The following is a 19,685-nucleotide window of genomic DNA, read 5'->3' on the forward strand; positions in this document are numbered from 1 at the left end:
AAACATTGCTCCCTTTATGCTCACTACTCTTCTGCAGGGCTAGTTAGAGGCTGAAGTATCACACTTGCAACTTATGGACACCTGCAGTTGTTCTGGTGTTGTGCCAAAAAAAAGAAAAGAAGAAGAAAACGCAACCCACTTTAAACCCTGACTATCGGACACCATTGTGCCTCTTTAATGCCTTTTTATCAACATACCCTGGTGATTAATACACGAACAGGATTGCCCCTCATGTGTTACTGTTCACGCTTAAATCAGTTTGATGTTTGAAGGAGTGCAGTGACATGAAATAATAGCTTCCCTCATATCCCTTAAACCAAAAGTAACAAGCTTGTTTTGAAAATGTAGGAAGTAAAAGTAAAAAGTACTCAAGTAAGGCACAGAAGGCCAAAAATTCTACTTAACTAAAGTAACAAAGTATTTGTACTTTGTTACTTTCTATATAAACATATTACCAACAAAGTGTTCTTATATTCCCAGACTGAGATTTTATCATTTTAGCTGGCTTTGGGACAATCTGCTTTTTCTGGACTTTTTATTGCATTTTAGTGTTTGGCTTTTGAGCGACTTCTTCAGCTCTGTTTCTATACTACCGTAATAATTAAGAGACCTCACAAGGGTACCACATAATGATGTGAAGCCAAAGAGCTTCAGCACCATGGAGCAGCAGCACATCCAAAGCTCAGCGCAGTGCAGTCACTACTGTAATCCTTCATACTGTCCATATTTAATGTAGGGTTTGAATCAGGCCATGAATTTCCTCATAATAAGTATTTTTTACCAAAATGTGAACTACAGATCTAATTAGAATGTATAAATAGCCTATCTCACATAACTCACCGAACTTCCCAACATATAATGATGGCAAACTTAAAACAGATACCATTGATGTGCAAAAGTCTTCAGCCAATCTTTATATTTTGCATCCAAGGAGCCAGTTTCTGGTGTTGTTTTACAGAGGTCTTGAGTAATAGTTCTCCAGCCTTTCAGAAGGTCTTTCAAAGCTGGTCTTTAGAAATTGGCTGCTCTTTCACTTTTTTCAGTCCAGCCCTTGTACCTGACAATTATCAGATGATTTTTTTTTTTCATTCAAGCATAAAAAAGGCATCTAATTCAAACTCAGTCGAGAGCTTTGGACTGTCATTCAAGAAGAAAGAAGCTAATTTTAACAGAGTTCAGGCTGTGTTGAGGAACACAGGTGGTCATACCAAGTGTTGCCTTTCAAGCGCATAGAATTGTACAAACTCTGTTTTTGCCTTACATACTGGATTTCCATGCAAGTTTGCATGTGTTTCAATAACCGTTTTCCAATTTTCTTGTCATAATATGAAGAGATGAGGGGTTTGCATGGTACCTTAATAAGTCACAAGCGCTCTCACTTCAGTGTGTCTGACATTAAATAGATATATTTAGTCTGCATTTACCTTCACTCTTAACCGCAAAGCTTCACTAGTCAAGTTTACACTTGCTCTTCATAATTTTCAGGTCTACTGTTGGTCGGGGTTTGAAATAATATGACATAGAAACAGGATTTATATTTAATTGTTGTCTCTAAAGGGAATAGGTCTGTTCATATTACAGTTTGAAAGACAGGCTACATCTATCTATGCAAAAGTGAGGAGAAAAAGCAAGAGAGAGCTGGGGGCTTTATCTCTTCAGCGTGGCAGTAAAACAAGATGTAAAATAATCGCAGCGTTGAACAAGATTTTTTGTTTGTTTGTTGAAAACTTAGTTTATATATTTAAAGATTTAAAGAGATGGAAAAGTAATGTAAATAACTCTTGGCTTAAGTATTAACATCACAACTGTAAACTGAAAAAAAAGGGGAATAACATGTGCATATCACAAACAAGTATATTTAAGAATAAGAAATTTGTATAGTCCGAATTTCTGACTTTACGGTGTATACCTAAAGGCACCACACAAACGATTTGTGGAGGTGCGTTTGGCCGTAAACAGCAATGTAGACGCGCACTAGGTTTTATTTTTATTTTATTTTTTTATGCTTCTCCAAAGTGTATATGGTAGCTGGGAAGACCTGCACAACAGCCACATGACGATGTTGAGAAAGACCTACTGCACTGTGCAGAAAGCAAAAGCTTTCTTTGTCTCTGTTTGACTTTAATACACGAAGCCTTCCAGTAAAATCACTTCCTCGTGTGTGACGCTAAAAGAAGTTTACCGTTTAAAAGGGAACTTGTGTTATTTCTATACAAACAGGTCATAGTTGCTCATTGATTTACTCTTTCTGTCTACAATCTGGGCTCCGATCAGTGTCCTACATGAGTCGTATTACTGCGTTAGTTCATTGTGATCGTCACAGTTTTACATACCAATTTATGTGTAACTTTATCTCGAGTTTCCGGCTGATATCCAGCAGTCTGCGGTGATGATTGATCCCCTCCTCATACCGGACGATTGTTTTGCAACCTGAGAGAATGTCTTCGATAACAGCTGTTAATCTCGCCTCGATAAACTCACTTGAAGACAGAGGTAAGTAGTAAGCATGCGTCATTTCCGTTCTTATTGTTTACTTACTTATTTCCGGCAGATTAGACGCATCAAAATGTTATTGCTGCCCCCTTCAGGCCATTCGTACAATTTTAACGAGTTACTTACGAGCCCCTCACTGGTACTTTGCAGAAACCTGAATGTATGACTCTACAATAATCCAAGTTAAATATTGATCCAAGGAATAGTCTATGCGTAAAGTTTCTTTCTCAGCATAGGTGGAGCCGATCATAGAAGCATGCCTAACACATTCTGCCTTTCCACATGTGCATTTTTTCAATATGATGACCAATAATAAGTGCCAACCCATGACTGAAATCACAGTGCACCAGCCTAAGTCTGGTGAATAGCCTGTTTATGGTCATGCCAAAGCAGCTCAGTCTAATTTAAATTCAGACTTTGGTTTAGGTTTGGATAGCGTTATTCCTTTAATACATGAAATCATTGTTTTAAAAATTCCTTTTTGGATTTACTTGAGTTATCTTTGCATATTAATACAATTTGTTTAATGGTCTGAAACATGTAAATTTGAACAACAAATATGCAAACAAATGTGCAAAAACAAATAGATATATAAATAAGAGAGAAATCAGGAAGGGGCCAAATACCAGCTCTGTACACCATAAGTTGTATTAAAAAGATCTTATTGCATGTTTCAGAAAGTCTGTGCATTTTCTGAAGCATATTTTTCTGAAACATATTTTCAGCCATTGTCACGTCTGTGCAGTTTACTTTTTCTTGTTGTCATGTCTGTGTTTACCCACCAGGTGACGCCCTTTCTGCACTTCCTAAAGCCTCCCTGGTCAGTTTAATGCTTGGTCCAAGTTTAGAGCAAGAGAAGCAGTGATAGTCTCCATGGCAAAAAAAAAGGGACAGAAAAGAGCTCCATCTAAAAAATCTAACAAAAACAAAACAAAAAACAGATGTCACATCTTTCTCTCTGTCCTGGATTCTCTGCTGGATGTTTTGTCGACTCACCTCCAGCTCTCTCTGCCTCTCAGTCCTTTCTGCTGCAGCTGAGACTGTGTCGTGGCCTTTATGTTCATCCATAGAGCAGAGATAACAGATACTCTGCTGATCAGTACGGCAGAACATCTTCATCACCTCATCATGATGAGAGCAGATGTTCTCCTGGAGCTTCTTGGAGTGCTCCACCAGCTTGTGTTTCTTTTCTTTTTGTTTTTAATGGAACAACATTACACTGTGGCCGAAGTTGATTCTAACAGTAAGAAGCCAGAAAAACTCAACAGAACTTGAAGCCTTTAGTTTTTTTTTCTGTGTAGAAATCAAAGGCAACATCTTCAGGTCCAGCAGTTGATCAGCAGGAGCATCTTGGAGTCCAGCATTCCTTAGTTGTTCTACTAACATGGAGTTTTTCAACAAAACAGGAGTAATGTCAGTGACTATACGGCTACGTTTCACACTGCAGGCGAAAGCGCATCAAATCCGACTTTTTTGAACCTATGCGACCCATATCCGATCATAGTATGACAGTGTGAACGGCACAAATCCGATATTTTCAAATCTGATCTGGGTCACTTTCGTATGTGGTACTGAATCCGATACATATCTGATGTTTTTAGAAAGCTGCTGTTTGATGGTCATGTCGCATTAAATCCGTCTTTTACGTCACTGACACAAGACAGACGCCAATTATCAAGCGCCCGAGAAGACATCGCGAACGCTTCCTGGCCATCCGGTGAAGCTGTTGGGAAGACAACGTTGGAGAAACGTGAACATTTTATTTGTACTTATAATCTGCAGATTCTGACAGACATTTCCAACTATCCTTTGAAGCACCGCTCCTCTAAAACAGCAATAAGGATCATTATTAGGTATTTGTAAATAACAAAATAACTTTAAAACTTAAAGCAAATTGGGAAACGTAAAGTCCGAAACAAGTCTTTATATTAAGGGCCATCAGTCAAACAATACTGTTTGCTCTGGGTCTAAACAGAGCGCGTTGTGTGTGACGTCTGCTTTTGCGCATGTGGGCCGCTTTGAGCGTTCACACTAGAGCGCGTTTGCTGTGTAGACCTACAATGACCTGTAATGTGAATGTAGCCTTAGTTTCACTTCCTGAAACTAAAACTAGACTGAGCTCTGATCAAAAGAACATGGGTTTCTGCTGTGAATGGGGTCTGTCAGCTCTTTTATGTCACAACATGTTGGTTTCCACCATCTACAACCTCCAGATCTGACGAGCAGGAAACGAGAAAGTATGTTGACAGTAGTGTGAATTTTGTTCACTGGTAATTTTCATCATTTTTGTCAACAACCTTTTTTCTGGCAAAAACAAGACGATAACCACATAAAACTAATGCACACACTTCTTGTATTCACAATTTTGTAACAAATACAAACGAAATCCAATCGGAATTCAGTTGTGTAGAAAGGTGTGACGAGTTTCACATTCGATATCAAAGAAAATAAGATGCTTTGTAAGCTGTGCTGAGCAACTCCTACCAGTAAATATGACATCATCTGTTGCAACATAAAAAAAAAAACCCTCTTTAAAAAATCATTTTTCTCAGTTTCTTGTGCAAATCTGCTGAATGCAGTATTTCTCTTCCTTAAAATAATTCAAATATTCCAAATGAACAGAGAAAACTTAGCTGATAAACAGGGAGACTGTTTAAAAAATACATTAGTGTCATAAGTAATTTTTATTTGTTTGTTTTTTTCTTTTTGTCTACTTCTCAGTACAAACCAGTAGTACAGTGTAACTACACTGCCAGAAAAAACAGGTGTATATGTGACAACACATAAAAAACATTTTGCACCACTGCAGAGCAAACACTTCAGGACTCCAAACTGAAGAACTCTACACAATTAAAGTGCAGTCAGGTCTCCTAGATGCAGTCACCTGAGGGCATGAAGCTCCCCCTGCTCTACACCCAAACACATTATTAAGACTGCAGCTGTTCTTTTTTAAAATAGGTAATATTTACATAAAACACACTATTGATTTTACGTTCCCCTAAAAGGTCCAGTGGAAGTGAGGGGAAGAAACAAACAGTGTTTGGTTTGAAAAAAGGAGACAGGGGTGCGAAATTTTTAAAGAGTTTTATTAATTTTCCTATTCATAATATAACCAAAACAGATGAATAAGCCACTAAACCTTTAAAGAAGGAAAACAAAGAAACCCAGGAGTTGGTCACTAAACTGAAAAGTAAGTCACCGAAACACACTCCTCACCACAGAGCAGGACAAAACACCATAAAATTGACTGACAGCCCAGATATTCTGTGTTAAAGTCATGCAGACTATCCGGGCTGTCAGTTCATTTTAGAGAAAGACATTGCCCTTCAATGGAAACTGCAGGTGCATTTCCACTTGGCACAACAGTAATGGAAACAGTGACCGCAAGAGAGAGAGAAAGAGAAATGGAGCAGAGAAAGTAACGTAGATAGACTTATCCATCGATCTCCCCGTCTATCCGAGTTCACAGAGCTCTGCAGCTGTTACAGTTCTGTATAATTGGTCCATAGAGTGGCTGATTGAATGTGGTCTGGAATCTGAAGGAGAGCCATGGTTTCAGGGAGGCTGTAGAAGGATAGAATATTGGCTTGTAAATAAAAAATCATCATGGGTAGTGATAGCCTCTAAACAGGAAAGAGCTCGACCTAAAAAAAAAAAACCCTCAAAAACATCAAGAGAATAACAAGAAGACGTCAAGGTACCACCTACAAGGTTTGACTGACAGCTGAGCTCTGTGCAGTGCAGAGATGTCACAACAATGATGGAGAAAAAGAAAAACACACCAAAATGAAATACTGTAGTCTATTTAAGGTTAATGAACTCAGCTTTGTTTCCATAATCAGTGTAAAGCCAAAGTCCAGCATAGAGCGGCTGAGTGAATGTGGTCTGGACTCTGTGGAGGAGAGTCATGGTTTCAGAGACGCTGTAGAAGGACAAAATACCTGCTCTGTGATCCAGGTACACTCCTACTCTGGAGGATGGAAGACCTGGGACAGGAGTTTTATAATTGTTGTACCAAAATGTATAACTCTTTGTATCACAGTCTAATGCCCAAGATTTGTCATTACGTCCAAATGCACATTCATTACCTGATCTTTTGATATTTTTGTACACAACTGCTAAATAAACTCCTATCCCTTTCCTCTCCACCTCCCAGTAACAACGTCCAGTCAGACTCTCTTTACTCAGGACCTGCAACCATTCAGTGAATCTGTCTGGATGATTAGAATAAGACTGTTGTTGATACATTGCTATTACTTTTCTATTCTCCTCTGATAATAACAGCTGTTTGTGTGCTGTGTTTGGATCCAGTGTGATTTCACGTGAATATTTTAAGAATCCAGCTCTGGTCTTTGGCTCTGGTGGATCTGACAGTAAAACATCCACTTCAGTGACTGTCAGTGAGATGTTTGTCCATTCCTCTCTCAGAATGTCCTGTAGTTTATCTCTGACCTCTGACACAGCTGCTGTCACATCCTCAAAGTAGCTCAGAGGACGGATATTGATGCTGGATGAGTCTGTAGACTCACTGAGTGCTGACAGTGAGGGGTAGTTGTGTAGAAACTGGATGTGATCCTCTGTGTGTGAGAGCTGCTTCAGCTCAGCATCTTTCCTCTTCAGCTCAGTGATCTCCTGCTCCAGCTTCTCCTGAAGCTCTTTGACTCGACTCACTTCAGTTTCCTGCTGGGATCTGATCTGCTGCTTCACATCAGAGCTTCTTTTCTGGATGAGATGGATCAGCTCAGTGAAGATCTTCTCACTGTGCTCCACTGTTTGATCAGCAGACTGATTGATGGCCTCCACCTCCTGTTGAAGCAGCTTCACATCTTTCTCTCTGTCCTGGATTCTCTGCTGGATGTTTTGTCGACTCACCTCCAGCTCTCTCTGCCTCTCAGTCCTTTCTGCTGCAGCTGAGACTGTGTCGTGGCCTTTATGTTCATCGATTAAACAGTGATGACAGATACTCTGCTGATCAATACGACAGAACATCTTCATCACCTCATCATGACGAGAGCAGATGTTCTCCTGGAGCTTCTTGGAGGGCTCCACCAGCTTGTGTTTCTTTAATGGAGCCACATCATAATGAGGCTGAAGGTGTTTCTCACAGTAAGATGCCAGACACACTAGACATGAATTTAAGGCTTTCATTTTTCTTCCAGTGCAGACATCACAGGCCACATCTTCAGGTCCAGCATAGCAGTGATCAGCAGGAGCAGCTTGGAGTCCAGTCTTCTTCAGCTCCTCCACTAAAACTGCTAACATGGTGTTTTTCACCAGGACAGGCCTCGGTGTGAACGTCTGTCTGCACTGAGGGCAGCTGTAGATTTGCTTTGTATTCTCTGTATTCCAATGGATTTTAATACAGTTCATGCAGTAGCTGTGTCCACAGGGAATAGTCACCGGATCCTTCAGTAGATCCAAACAGATCGAACAAGAAAAAGTTTCTCGGTCCAGCTGAACTCCTTTCGTCGCCATTTCTTCTCTGAGTGTCAGTGACTGTGTGAGTTTCACTTCCTTATAACTGAAACTATTCTGAACTCTGATCTAAAAAAAAACTTGTGTTTCTACAGTTAATGGGGCCTGTCAGCTCTTACAAGTGCAGATCGGAAGGGGAGGGAACATGGATAGAGAGGAGGTGCTGAGTTTCATTTTGGGTTCTTTTTTTGGGGGTTGTGTCTTTTTTTTCTTCATTTTTTAGTTTTTAGTTATAAAAACAAACCAACAGGGAAAATATAAAGAAAGAAATTTCCAAACTGCTCCTGGCAATAAAAGAAAACATTACTTATTACATTATTCTACATTACTTACTTTCCTTCAGTTAGGAAGACTAGATGGTACACTGGCCTTTCGCTGTCCTCTACTGTTTCTTATTCAAGTTATTTTTGACAGTTAAGCCCTATTTGTGGAGTGTGAGAATTAGGACCCAAGATGTAGGCACGGCTTAAGATGTGAGTGAGCTTTATTTAAACGGTGGAAATACAAACAGAAGTGGCGATGGGATGAGCAGAACCTAAAGATAACCTATACCTGAAAAAACTAACAAAAGTAACCTGAAACCTTAAACAGAGACGCAGGGAAACACAGGGAGATAACACAGATGAACCAGCAACAAGCAGGAGAAAACAAGTGCTCATATACACAAAGGAGCAATCAGGGAATGAGAAACACGAGGAAGACAGGGCTGGGATTTATTCGACATAACAAGACAAGGGGAAGCAAAACTAGACACACTAACGTAGGACATGGCACTGTCAAAATAAAACAGGAAATGACATGAACACAGAGACACAATACTAACACAGTACAGAGGAAACTAAAACCTCAGAACTAGAAAATCTTAAACAGAATTAAACTGAAACAAAAGATAATAACAATCAAAACAAAACCACTGAGTCCACAAACTCAGGACCATGAGATCCCAAAACTTTGTTCTAGTTACATTAATGCAGCACTTTGCATTGTACAGAAAGTATACCTTACAGTATGTACAGTACAGTATGTAGTATGACACCAATATCAGATTCAATGTAACCACACCAGTTAGAAACAGGTACAGGTGATCAACACAGAGAACAAATGTACCACTGCAGGGCATCCCACTACAGCACTGCAAACTGAAGAACTCCACTTAGCTAAACTGTACAATCAGGTCTCACAGATAAAGTCATATGAATACATCAAGCTTCCCTGCTGTACCCCCAATCACACTATTAACTGCAGCTTTTCTTTAAAATTCAGTAACATTTAAGAAAACACTATCAAACCTTCTCTTCATACAGGAACCTTTACTTCCAGCATATTTTTCACCTTCACCACCAGCAGCTCCGTATAGTGTAAGAACTGCTCCTATTCTCTGATGATGAATGTAGCATTGGTTGGCCTGCAACCTTTCCTATCTGTACATTTACCACTGAAAACAGAGGATTAATTATATGTATATCAGGGCAAAACCAAAATATATTTATTAGTGTGCTAACCACACCACAGCCATGACAAAACACTTTTGCAGTCTGCTTCCTGTCCTTTAGCCTACATCTTACTTAAGCTCTGTTTAAACTGTTCAGGTGAATTATCTGATAACTTATACAGTTTAAAACCTGTGTTGATTTAGCTGGGGTGGTGCACCCATGTTTTCCAATTTTACCTGGAAGATATGCCTGTGAAGGTTCTCAGTCATCCAGGTCATCGTAGTTTAAAGAGCTTGGAAAGAAAAGTGTTGACTTCTTTGAGTTGCTTGAAGACGTTTCACCTCTGATCTAAGAAGCTTCTTCGGTTTTAAGGTCAAATGGTGGAGAGTCCCAGATTTAAGAAATTTAAGAAAGAGAACTCAGGAAATTCCACACATTACTAACAAAAAACAAAATCTACACTACACAGAGAAGAACAGGAAGACTTCACACCTGAGGACAGTCAGGAAAATGGGTGAAGAACTTTTCAGACAGTAATCTCAACGAACCTGACAAGAAAGTACTAGCCAAAGGACTCAATTTTGCCATTTCTCCTTAACAGATTCTCATAGTGAACCTCATCACAGCCACAGAAACCGCCATAATGAATAAAATATCACAAACAGAAGTAGAGCAAATTAGGATGAAAGTTTCAGCCACCCTCTCCAGTGCTAAAGTTCCTCCATCTAACCATACAATACAAGAAAAGATTTGCTTTGCTTCCCTAAGCAAAGACCACAACATCACCATATTAACAGATAACAAGGGAAGGTGCACCGTGGTTCTAAATTACCACACAAAGATTACTACACTCCTCAGTGTCAACAATACATACGAGACCAGACAAGCAGCTACAAAAAGAAAGTTATCGCTTGCCTTCAAGAATTTGAAAAGGACAAAATCATTGACCGACCTACATATCATCATCTATACCCAGGGGATGGCATACCCAAGTGTGGGTATAAAGATGGGATCCCACTCAGACCCATTGTTAGCAGCATAAACTCTCCCACTTACAGCATTTCTAAAAACCTTGCTACCATCCTAGCACCCCTTGTGGGGAACACCCCAAATCACATCAAAAACTCCACCGACTTCACGAACAAGGTCCAGAAACTTATGCTGGGCTTAAACTGTGCGATTTTTGGCCCATCTTGAGCCGATTTTTGAGTTGTGCAACCATTTTGGTGATCGGCCCGAGTTTGGCCTTCATCGTGCGTCATGCATCGTGTAGTATACGTGGGGTAACGAGAAGTGATTAACACCTCACGACCAGCTCCCGATCATCAATCGCTTGGTCGGGAGGATTTCAAACCTGTTTGAAATCCTCCCGACTGTCGTGAGGGTGTCGCCGCAGCCGCTCACACTGCGCACAGATGAAACAATGGTGTCCTTTGATATAGTCTCTCTCTTCACTTACATACCCACCACGGAGGCAGTGGAGACTGTCAGAAAACGACTACAAGAAGACAGCAGGAAGACAAAACCAGCTTCACCCCCAACTAGATTTGCACACTGTTAGACTTCTGCCTTACCACCATATATTTTAAATACAATGAGGGTTTTTACAAACATAAACATGGATGTGCCTTGGGCTCCCCGGTGTCACCTATTGTAGCCAACCTTTACATGGAAGAAGTGGAAAGAAGTGGAAAAGAAACGCTCTTGGCTTAATGTATATATGTATATATATATATATATACGTATATATATACGTATATATATATATACGTATATATATATACGTATATATATATACGTATATATATATATATATATATATATATATACGTATATATATATACGTATATATATACGTATATATATACTCATTGTATTTAAAATATATGGTGGTAAGATATGAAGTATATATATATGTGTGTGTATATATATATATATATATATATATATATATATACGTATATATATATATATATATATATATATATATATATATATATATATATATATATATATATATATATATACATATATATATATATATATATATATATATATATATATATACAGCTGCTGCTGGCTCTTCCTCCTCCTCTTCCTCACACACTGCTGAGTTTGTTCTGGTGGATCTTCGGATCTTGTGCAACAGATGATGTGCAGCAGTGGGTCCCTCAGTCTGTCCTCACTCTGGACACTTGCAGTTGTCACACATGGAAATCAAATGTGTGATAAGCTGCAGGATTCAAACACAAGTGTAACTTATAAATACACGTTCATACTTTATTACACAATCAGAGAGGAAGAAAAAGAGAGAGAGTGCAGGACAGACAGACAAGTGAGAGTCTCAGGTGTATACACTGCTACAAAACAGCACAAGACAAGGAGGATTTAGTGTTTGTGTTATTACGAGTGCTAAACAAGAAGAGTTCCCAGATGGTACAGTGGACACATATGTGAATCCTGTAATTAAAGCATCTTTCTTTCAGCTTAACAAGTGAACCGTCAGCTCGTTCAAACACACGTTAAAGTCCGTTTGGCTCGACACCACCGAACAGAGGCAGCAATATAACATAGCTAACATTAACAGTGCAGTGAATCCTGCATGTGCTGTGATATTCAGGACTGCAAACCGAGCAGCATCACTGACTTTCAGCTTGTTGTGTTTCTGGATATATGACTGACTTTAATTATCCATAAAATCATCACATTCTCTGTAAGATTAAGGTAGACTATATATATATTTTGAAGTAGAGGCTTTAAAACATCACTAATGTCACATAACTTTGCCAACATGTGGCCAACATTGTTTTAATGTTCTTCATTATTAAACATTCGCACATAAATAAGTGACATCATATTCAGTACTTACTTTTGCCTTCTGCCGTATTTTGCGGCAAAATTATCCACACCCACCGCCGCGCTATGAATTGTGGGATATATGGGACCACGAAGCGTGCATCCCAAATTAGGTCACCTTTAGGTTTTGTTTTCCTCCCCGTGTTTCTGTTTGTGCCACCAGTGTGTAAATAAAGCTCGCTCACGTCCAAGCCAGTGCCAGCGTCTGGGTCCTCTCTCACACTCACCACACGTCTGCCACCGCAGCCGTGACGGTATCATTCTAAGATCTGAGTAAAAAAATCCTTCTCATTCTATATCTCTCTCTGAAAGAAATAAAAAGCCCACATTTGCAAAAAAAAAAAAGAGAGATAAGTTTATTTAAATAATTAAAACAACATTTTCTGATTTCATGTAAGCAGTGTCAAACATAAAGAAAACATTGGGAAATAACAGACAACACTGTTCAAATCCATAATGACTTTTACTTATTTGTGTCACTTTCCAGCTTTTGGATAGAGTGATGTAATCTTGGCTATAGAATACAAGTGTCAATAAATTATTTATCCATTCTTTTTCTATAATAAAGTACATTCTACATTTTAAAACTTAACTAGTATGAATTCTCATGTGCCTTTTCAAGTGTATCATCTGAACAAAACCTTTCCCGCAATTGCCACAGGAATGTGGCTTCTCAGGCGTGTGAATTCTCATGTGAGTTTTCAAGGGCGTCATATGACTGAAGCTTTTCCCACAGGTAATGCAAGAATGTGGCTTCTCACCTGTGTGAATTTTCATATGAATTTTCACTCCAGATTTCTGAGTGAATCGTTTCCCACAAGTGTTACAACAATATGGCTTCTCACCTGTGTGAATTCTAATATGAGCTTTCAAATTCGTCATGTCACTGAATCTCTTTCCGCAGGTGTTACAAGGGTGGGGCTTCTCACCTGTGTGAATCATTTTATGTTTTTTTAATCCTGACGAATCGCTAAATCTTTTCCCACAAGTGCTACAAGAATATGGCTTCTCACCTGTATGAATTCTCATGTGGGTTTTCAAGTTCATCATATGACTGAAACTTTTTCCACAGGTAATGCAAGAATGCGGCTTCTCACCTGTATGAATTCGCATGTGAGCTTTCAAGGACTTCATACGACTGAAGCTTTTCCCACAGGTAATGCAAGCATGTGGCTTCTCACCTGTGTGAATTTTCATATGATGTTCCAGTCCAGATTGCTGAGTGAATCGTTTCCCACAAGTGTTACAACAATATGGCCTCTCACCTGTGTGAATTCTAATGTGGGTTTTGAAGGCTGACAAGACTCTAAAGGTTTTTCCACATGTGCTACAACAATATGGCTTTTCACCTGTGTGGACTCTCATATGAGTTTTCAGGTTTATCATCTGACTGAATCCTTTTCCACAGATACTGCAAAAATGTGACTTCTCACCTGTGTGAATTTTCATGTGAGTTTCCAGGCCATATTTCTGACCAAAACGTTTCCCACAGGTGCTACAAGAAAAAGGCTTCTCACCCGTGTGAATTCTTACATGTTTTGTCAAGTGACATTTATACTTAAAAGTCTTTCCACAAGTGTCACATTTTAGAGACTTTTTACTTTTGTCAGTTTTACACTGATTCTCTGGCACTGGAGAGTTGTTTACACTGTTACTGTTCTTCAGCTCTGGTTTTCTAGTAGATTCTGATTCCACATGCTCATTTTCTCCTTGATGCTGGCTCTCTGGTGCAGGAGAGTTGTGAGAAAGAAGCTGGTCTTTGTTTGGTTCATGTTCACTTTCATCAAAAGTCACCATAAAGGTATCAATCTCCTCCTTCAATAAAAGCTGTTCTCCTTCCTCACTGGTGCAAAGTTCCTCTGGTTCCTCTTTAATCCATGGGAGTTCTGGGTCCTCGTGGTTCAAACTGGAGTTCCTCTCCTGGTTACACACCTGCTGGTCATGCAGATCCTGTTGCTTAAAGACACACTGCTGCGCAAGATCTGAAGGGACAAGTGGACAGAAATATATTCTAATTTTAACGATTAGCAGTACTTTAATGGTTGTGAACTATGAACAGGTTGCTCACATGTACCACTGAAATTTAGAGTGTACAAATGTGACAAATCATTTGGACACTGAAGCAAATTTTTGAGTATTTGGATGTGATACTAAATATGTATGAATTTTAAAGATATTTGTTTTCTTCCAATTTAATTTAGTTTGGGAATGGAGTTATAAGGTACAGCTGCTATGCTGGCTCTGACCTCTTATATCTTAACACTTTGACTACACACGTCCAAACACCATGAAAAACACTCTTCTTATATGATCAACTTCCACTTTAGAAATTCTGAATTGTACACAGCAAATTCAAAAGTGTTAAATGTTTTGGTGTTAGTAGTCTTAGAGTTAATTTTACTCTAAGTAGAGTCACATTCTTTTAATGTAACTCTGAGGTGTAAAATGATAGTAGTTAAAATCGAGTGTTAAAAATGAGTGTTTCTATTTCAAATCTGGAGGTGTTACAATGGAAACATTAACTCTTGACCTCTTAACTCTGAACTCCTACAGGGGCTATGACACCAATAGAGTAAATTCACAGACTCCGCCCCCAGCACGGCTCCAATCGAAGCTGAAGTGAAGCCGTTTCAGAACATTTTGCTCTACATATTTGAGTTGTTTGCCATGCTTGGTAAGTCATTTTTTCAAAGATTGTTTCAATTATTATTATTAGCTTTTACTTCTGTGGCTCTTTGGAGTTGAGACAAAGCTGTGTGAAAGGCATTAGCCATGTTGCTCGGTGATAGCATAATATTCTGTTTTAGCTAGCTGAAAGGTATTGTTTGCGGGCAAATACCACAGCCTTGAAAAAAAGCTTGCATGTGAATTTTCAGTCAAACCTTTGGTCAAATACACTTAAAACAATGTCTAGAATGTGAAATGTTGATATAATGGTGCTAATTGAAGCCTGAAAATGATCTCCCATAAAAAAACGAGCAAACAGCAGTAGCAGATGTCCCGACTGAGTTCTACGTTAGCACTTAGATCCCTCCAGAGTTTTGTGCACACGGTTTAGGTAAAAATGAAAAAGGTTGAGGTTTTACATTTAGTTCAGTATTACCTGTTGTCTGTGTCCTTGTCTTTTGGGAAAATACTTTACACAAGTAATGTCTCAAAAAGGATTCTTTTTTTTTATTTTTTTTATTGTGCAGCAATTGATTTGTGCCATTAATTAGTGTCAACTAATTTTTATTCAATCTCCACATAGGATATGCTTGTGAAGATGGAATATGGGGGAGAGCAGAAGTGCGTTGCAGTTCCACAAAGTGATGAATGAAGGACATGCATATTTTATTGAAAAAATAAGTGATGAGAATGCTGTTATTTGCATTTACCAGCTCACCTATGTCAGACCTTTTGATAAACAAAATTCTAATGAAAGTGAGAACATGTACACTGTTACATCTTTCAGAAAATGTTTTGAAATTGTGGTGCACAGTTCAGAATAAATGTTTTTCAAAAACCATTGCGTCTTTTTAGTAAATGTTTATTTCCAAGAGAAATTTCTAGAAGTTAAAATTCCCGCTTTTTAGAATTAATTAGAAGATAACTCTTACGTAGTTAAACTAAAATACTCTTTGAGAGTTAATATATAAACTCTTAACACCAAGTGTTAAATTATCAACTCCAGACAGATTTGGTGTTTAACATAAATCAGAGTTAACATACCAACTCTCCAAAAAGAGTTAAATTAACACTCTCTAGTGTGGACCCATATAGACACTTTAAAAGTGTTGAAATCAAATCTGACAGTGTTAATTTGGACATGCTGGATTTGCTGTGTATATTATGAAAACTGAATCTAAAAATTAATCCATTAATTAATCCTGGGAATTGATCAAATTAAATTTCACACATTTCCATTCTACAGAGAAAAAACTTAACAATCTTTAACTTAAACTGATGACAAAAAAAGAAACTTCTGCTGTTGGATTTGTGTCTCTGTAGGGGTGCAGACACTTCACTTCTTGCATTCTGGTGAATTGTTTTTCACATGAATTAACATTTTTTGCATCCTTAAAATGCAATGATGGGAATAATGGCGTTAAAAGTAACAACGTTACTAACGCTGTTACTTTTGTCAGTAACTAGTACTATAACTAATTACTATTTCTATGTTTACAACGCTGTTACAGTTACTAATAAGAAAATGTGGTGCAGACACGTTACTATTTTTCATTTAACCAGGAGCTGGGGGGGGACAATCACACGGGTGCTGCTGATTGGCTGAGGAAAAATAAAGTAGTCATGGTAAACCAATCACCTGACCAATTTAAGATGACACATAGCAACAAGATGCTATTTCAACCCAAGACAACCCTAAGTGTCCATTTTTGTGCTAAAAGTGGTAAATGTGATAAAAAAAAAATATACGCCATAATTTTTTCCGGAATACTATCGTATTTACTGTCTAAGGTCAGTGGTAGGAAGAGAGAGATTGAGTTTTGAGATGTGAGAGATTTGTGATGTGTAGCATGTTTGGAGTGTAGTTAGTGTGTTGATGTGTAGTTCGTGTGGATAATTGTTTGTTTTGTGTATAAGAACAATGAAGCCACTGCTGCATGTCAAAGTTGCTGTCAAAGAGCCACCAAGCCACCATTTACACTGCAGTCTGCAGAGGTGCGTTAATTTTACTTATTGCAGTTGGCCCTTAGATTCCTGCTATGCTAAGAAAAAGAAATGTTACTTCATTATTTTTAAGGGCAGTTTAGCATACCTTTACTGTATGCCGTTATTTCAGGTTTCCAGATGGTATCCAGCAATCTGAGCCGCTCTTCTCCGGTCCAGATGATGATGTCCTCAGCCTCCTGCTTCACTACAAGCTGCTCTCCCTCTTTAATCTGTGGAAGCTCTGGGTCCTGTGGGTCCAATGTGGAGTTACTCTCCTGGTTACAGACCTGCTGGACATCCAGACCCTTCCCTTCATTACAGTTCATGTTGCTGTTGGTTGTCTTTGGAGCAAATGAACACATGAAAAATATCTAATGTGATTATAGGAGAACACACATAAGCAAATATATCTCAGCAAGACTATGAATATGTTGCTCAAATAAAAAATAAGCAGCTTGCTTATTGATAAGAGATACCTGCCACAGCAGGAAGCTCTAGGAATCCAGGTGTAGGTGTGTCACAGGTTAATGGTAAATGGCCTGTATTTGTATAGCGCTTTTACTAGTCCCGCCTAGGGACCCCAAAGCGCTTTTACACGTCCAGTCATCCACCCATTCACTCGCACATTCACACACTGGTGGAGGCAAGCTACAGTTGTAGCAACAGCTGCCCTGGGGCAGACTGACAGAAGCGAGGCTGCCATATCGCGCCATCGGCCCTTCTGGCCAACACCAGTAGGCGGTAGGTCAAGTGTCTTGCCCAAGGACACAACGACCGAGACTGTCCGAGCCGGGGCTCGAACCGGCAACCTTCCGATTACAAGGCGAACTCCCAACTCTTGAGCCACGATCGCCCGCGTTAATATTGTTTAGGCAATGGCACTTCCCCACAGGTGCCACTAGTGGAGTGGACTCTGCTTTTGATGTAAACTGGACGCTTTGTCTGTCAGTTTGACAACCCTCAGGTCACATCAGAGTAATAACAATATGTGGGGAATTAATAGTGAAGACTAGAATATTTTCCATACCGTTAATTAACTTTCGCCTCTTTTGAATAGGCACTGTTATTTGCTTATTGCTGTATTCGCGTGGGAGTATCACCAGTTAAACACTGAGGTTATTTTATGTTTCTTTTTCAAAACAATATGAATGACAGATTGCTGTGTTTAGCTAACCCCACAAAGTGCCGTTTGTAGGCGACGTATTCACACTGATTACTTCCTGGTTTGTCGGTATCAAGTCCCGGTGTCGTGCCAAAGAATTTGTTTCCCCTGTGCTGGGAGCACGCAGGAAGTACTGATAATTTCATTTTGTGAAAAAGTGAAAAATTAGTATCGTTACATTACCATTCAGTTTGAAGGTTACAACAGAAAATTATATATTTATTGCTCACGGGGTATCAGATGGGATTATTTTAATAAACCATTAACATTTTGGCTGATAACTATTTTTATTCTCCTGTAACTTTACTATATAAAGAGCTAAATCCTCCAAAGTTTCAGGAGTAATGCGTCATAATAAGAAGTGTTTGTGAACAAAAAATCAGCAATGTGGGATACTGTTGGTCCGTGATTTACACAGGGGGAACAAATTGTGGCAGGATCAGCCTGATATTATTTGTATCCCACTATAACTTCGTTGTATAAAGACCTAACATCTCAAAAATGTCAGGAGTAGTTAGTCATTATAAGAAGTGTTTGTAAACTAAAAATCAACAATGTGGGATACTGTTTGTCCGTGATTTGGACAGTCCAGCGTGTGCTCCCGATGCAGGGGAAACAAATTCGTCGGGGATAACTAGTTTGGCACGACACCGAAAAGCCGCACCCGTGACACATCTGCTCACCCTTACCTGGTAATACAACACCTGTTAGAGAAACGGGCCTGCCTCAACCTCGGGAAGTCTGCGGATGCTGACGGAGGTGAGGTGCACCACCGGCCGAAACAACCGCAGCGGACTGTCGTATAGCCGCGGAGTGAGACGCAGTCACGCTGCACGGAGTGGACCGTTTTTTCTCATTATGCGAGTTTAAAGTGTGATTTCATCTCCCGCTAACGTCACTTGTGTGTGTTTCACTGGATGTTTAAAACTCAAAGTTTACAGTTTAAAGAAATGGAGCGTTTCTACGCCCGGTTTTAGTCTGTTAGCCTACAAACTGAGCTCTGATCAGGGTCCTACACGAGTCCTGCACCTGTGTTAGTTCAGTGACCTCCAGGATCCGCTGATCGGCGGACAGACAGAGGCGTTTTCTAGCAGCTTAAGTACAGTTTTTTGTTTTACGGTGGTACTTTTGCGACTTTTTCCCGAAGTCGCAAAAGTATGACGTCACAACATTCTGATTGGTCACTTGCAATGTTGATCCTGGAACAACATTTACTATGTTGATCTGGGAACAACACCAACACGACGATATCAGATCGCGCCCCGGGCAGAGGTTTTTTTTCATACCTGTAATTCTTCAGCAGCAGTCAGCCTTTCTTTTATAAACTCGCACTGTTGCTTCCACAGCTAAAGAATGTCGCTGTTAAGCGAGCTAACGGTACATGAACACGTCGAGTAAGTAAGGGTTGTGGCATCTTCCGCTGCTCTTCTGAATTTCCGGGAAACTGGTCATATCAGTGGCGTATTGCTGCCCTCCTCAGGTCATTAGTAGAAACTGGTTGTGATCCTCTGTGTGTGAGAGCTGCTTCAGCTCAGCATCTTTCCTCTTCAGCTCAGTGATCTCCTGCTCCAGCTTCTCCTGAAGCTCTTTGACTCGACTCACTTCAGTTTCCT

At 39.4% G+C, this 19,685-nt stretch overlaps 2 protein-coding genes across 4 annotated transcripts; both read right to left on the bottom strand.

Annotated features, from left to right (window-relative positions):
- Nucleotides 1–6,264: 6,264 nt before the first annotated feature.
- Nucleotides 6,265–7,989, bottom strand: LOC146497031 (tripartite motif-containing protein 16-like). The gene has a single exon (XM_085140733.1). The coding sequence runs from the start codon at nucleotides 7,966–7,968 to the stop codon at nucleotides 6,295–6,297; it is 1,674 nt and encodes a 557-aa protein (XP_084996859.1). The 5' UTR covers nucleotides 7,969–7,989; the 3' UTR covers nucleotides 6,265–6,294.
- A 4,393-nt stretch (nucleotides 7,990–12,382) lies between these two features.
- On the bottom strand, nucleotides 12,383–19,503 carry LOC146497032 (uncharacterized). 3 transcript variants are annotated; one of them, XM_085140801.1, is made up of 3 exons: nucleotides 19,359–19,503; nucleotides 17,017–17,251; nucleotides 12,383–14,239 (listed from the first exon to the last, which is right to left on the bottom strand). In XM_085140801.1, exons 2-3 carry the CDS (start codon nucleotides 17,234–17,236, stop codon nucleotides 12,846–12,848), a joined length of 1,614 nt encoding a protein of 537 aa, XP_084996927.1. In that variant the 5' UTR covers nucleotides 17,237–17,251; nucleotides 19,359–19,503; the 3' UTR covers nucleotides 12,383–12,845. The 3 variants fall into 3 exon arrangements, with proteins under 3 accessions (XP_084996927.1, XP_084996928.1, XP_084996929.1); XM_085140802.1 differs by lacking the exon at nucleotides 19,359–19,503 and adding an exon at nucleotides 18,762–19,347; XM_085140803.1 differs by lacking the exon at nucleotides 19,359–19,503 and adding an exon at nucleotides 17,387–18,748.
- Nucleotides 19,504–19,685: the final 182 nt, after the last annotated feature.

Source organism: Neolamprologus multifasciatus, chromosome 18 (genome assembly GCF_963576455.1).
Source record: "Neolamprologus multifasciatus chromosome 18, fNeoMul1.2, whole genome shotgun sequence".
NCBI lineage: Eukaryota > Metazoa > Chordata > Actinopteri > Cichliformes > Cichlidae > Neolamprologus > Neolamprologus multifasciatus.

Excerpts from the sequence above, each read along its gene's own strand:
- LOC146497031 (XM_085140733.1), bottom strand. The coding sequence starts at position 7,968 with ATGGCGACGAAAGGAGTTCAGCTGGACCGAGAAACTTTTTCTTGTTCG.
- LOC146497032 (XM_085140801.1), bottom strand. The coding sequence starts at position 17,236 with ATGAACTGTAATGAAGGGAAGGGTCTGGATGTCCAGCAGGTCTGTAAC. Across the intron at positions 14,240-17,016 it reads AATAACGGCATACAGTAAAG|ATCTTGCGCAGCAGTGTGTC; the intron begins GTATGCTAAACT and ends TTGTCCCTTCAG.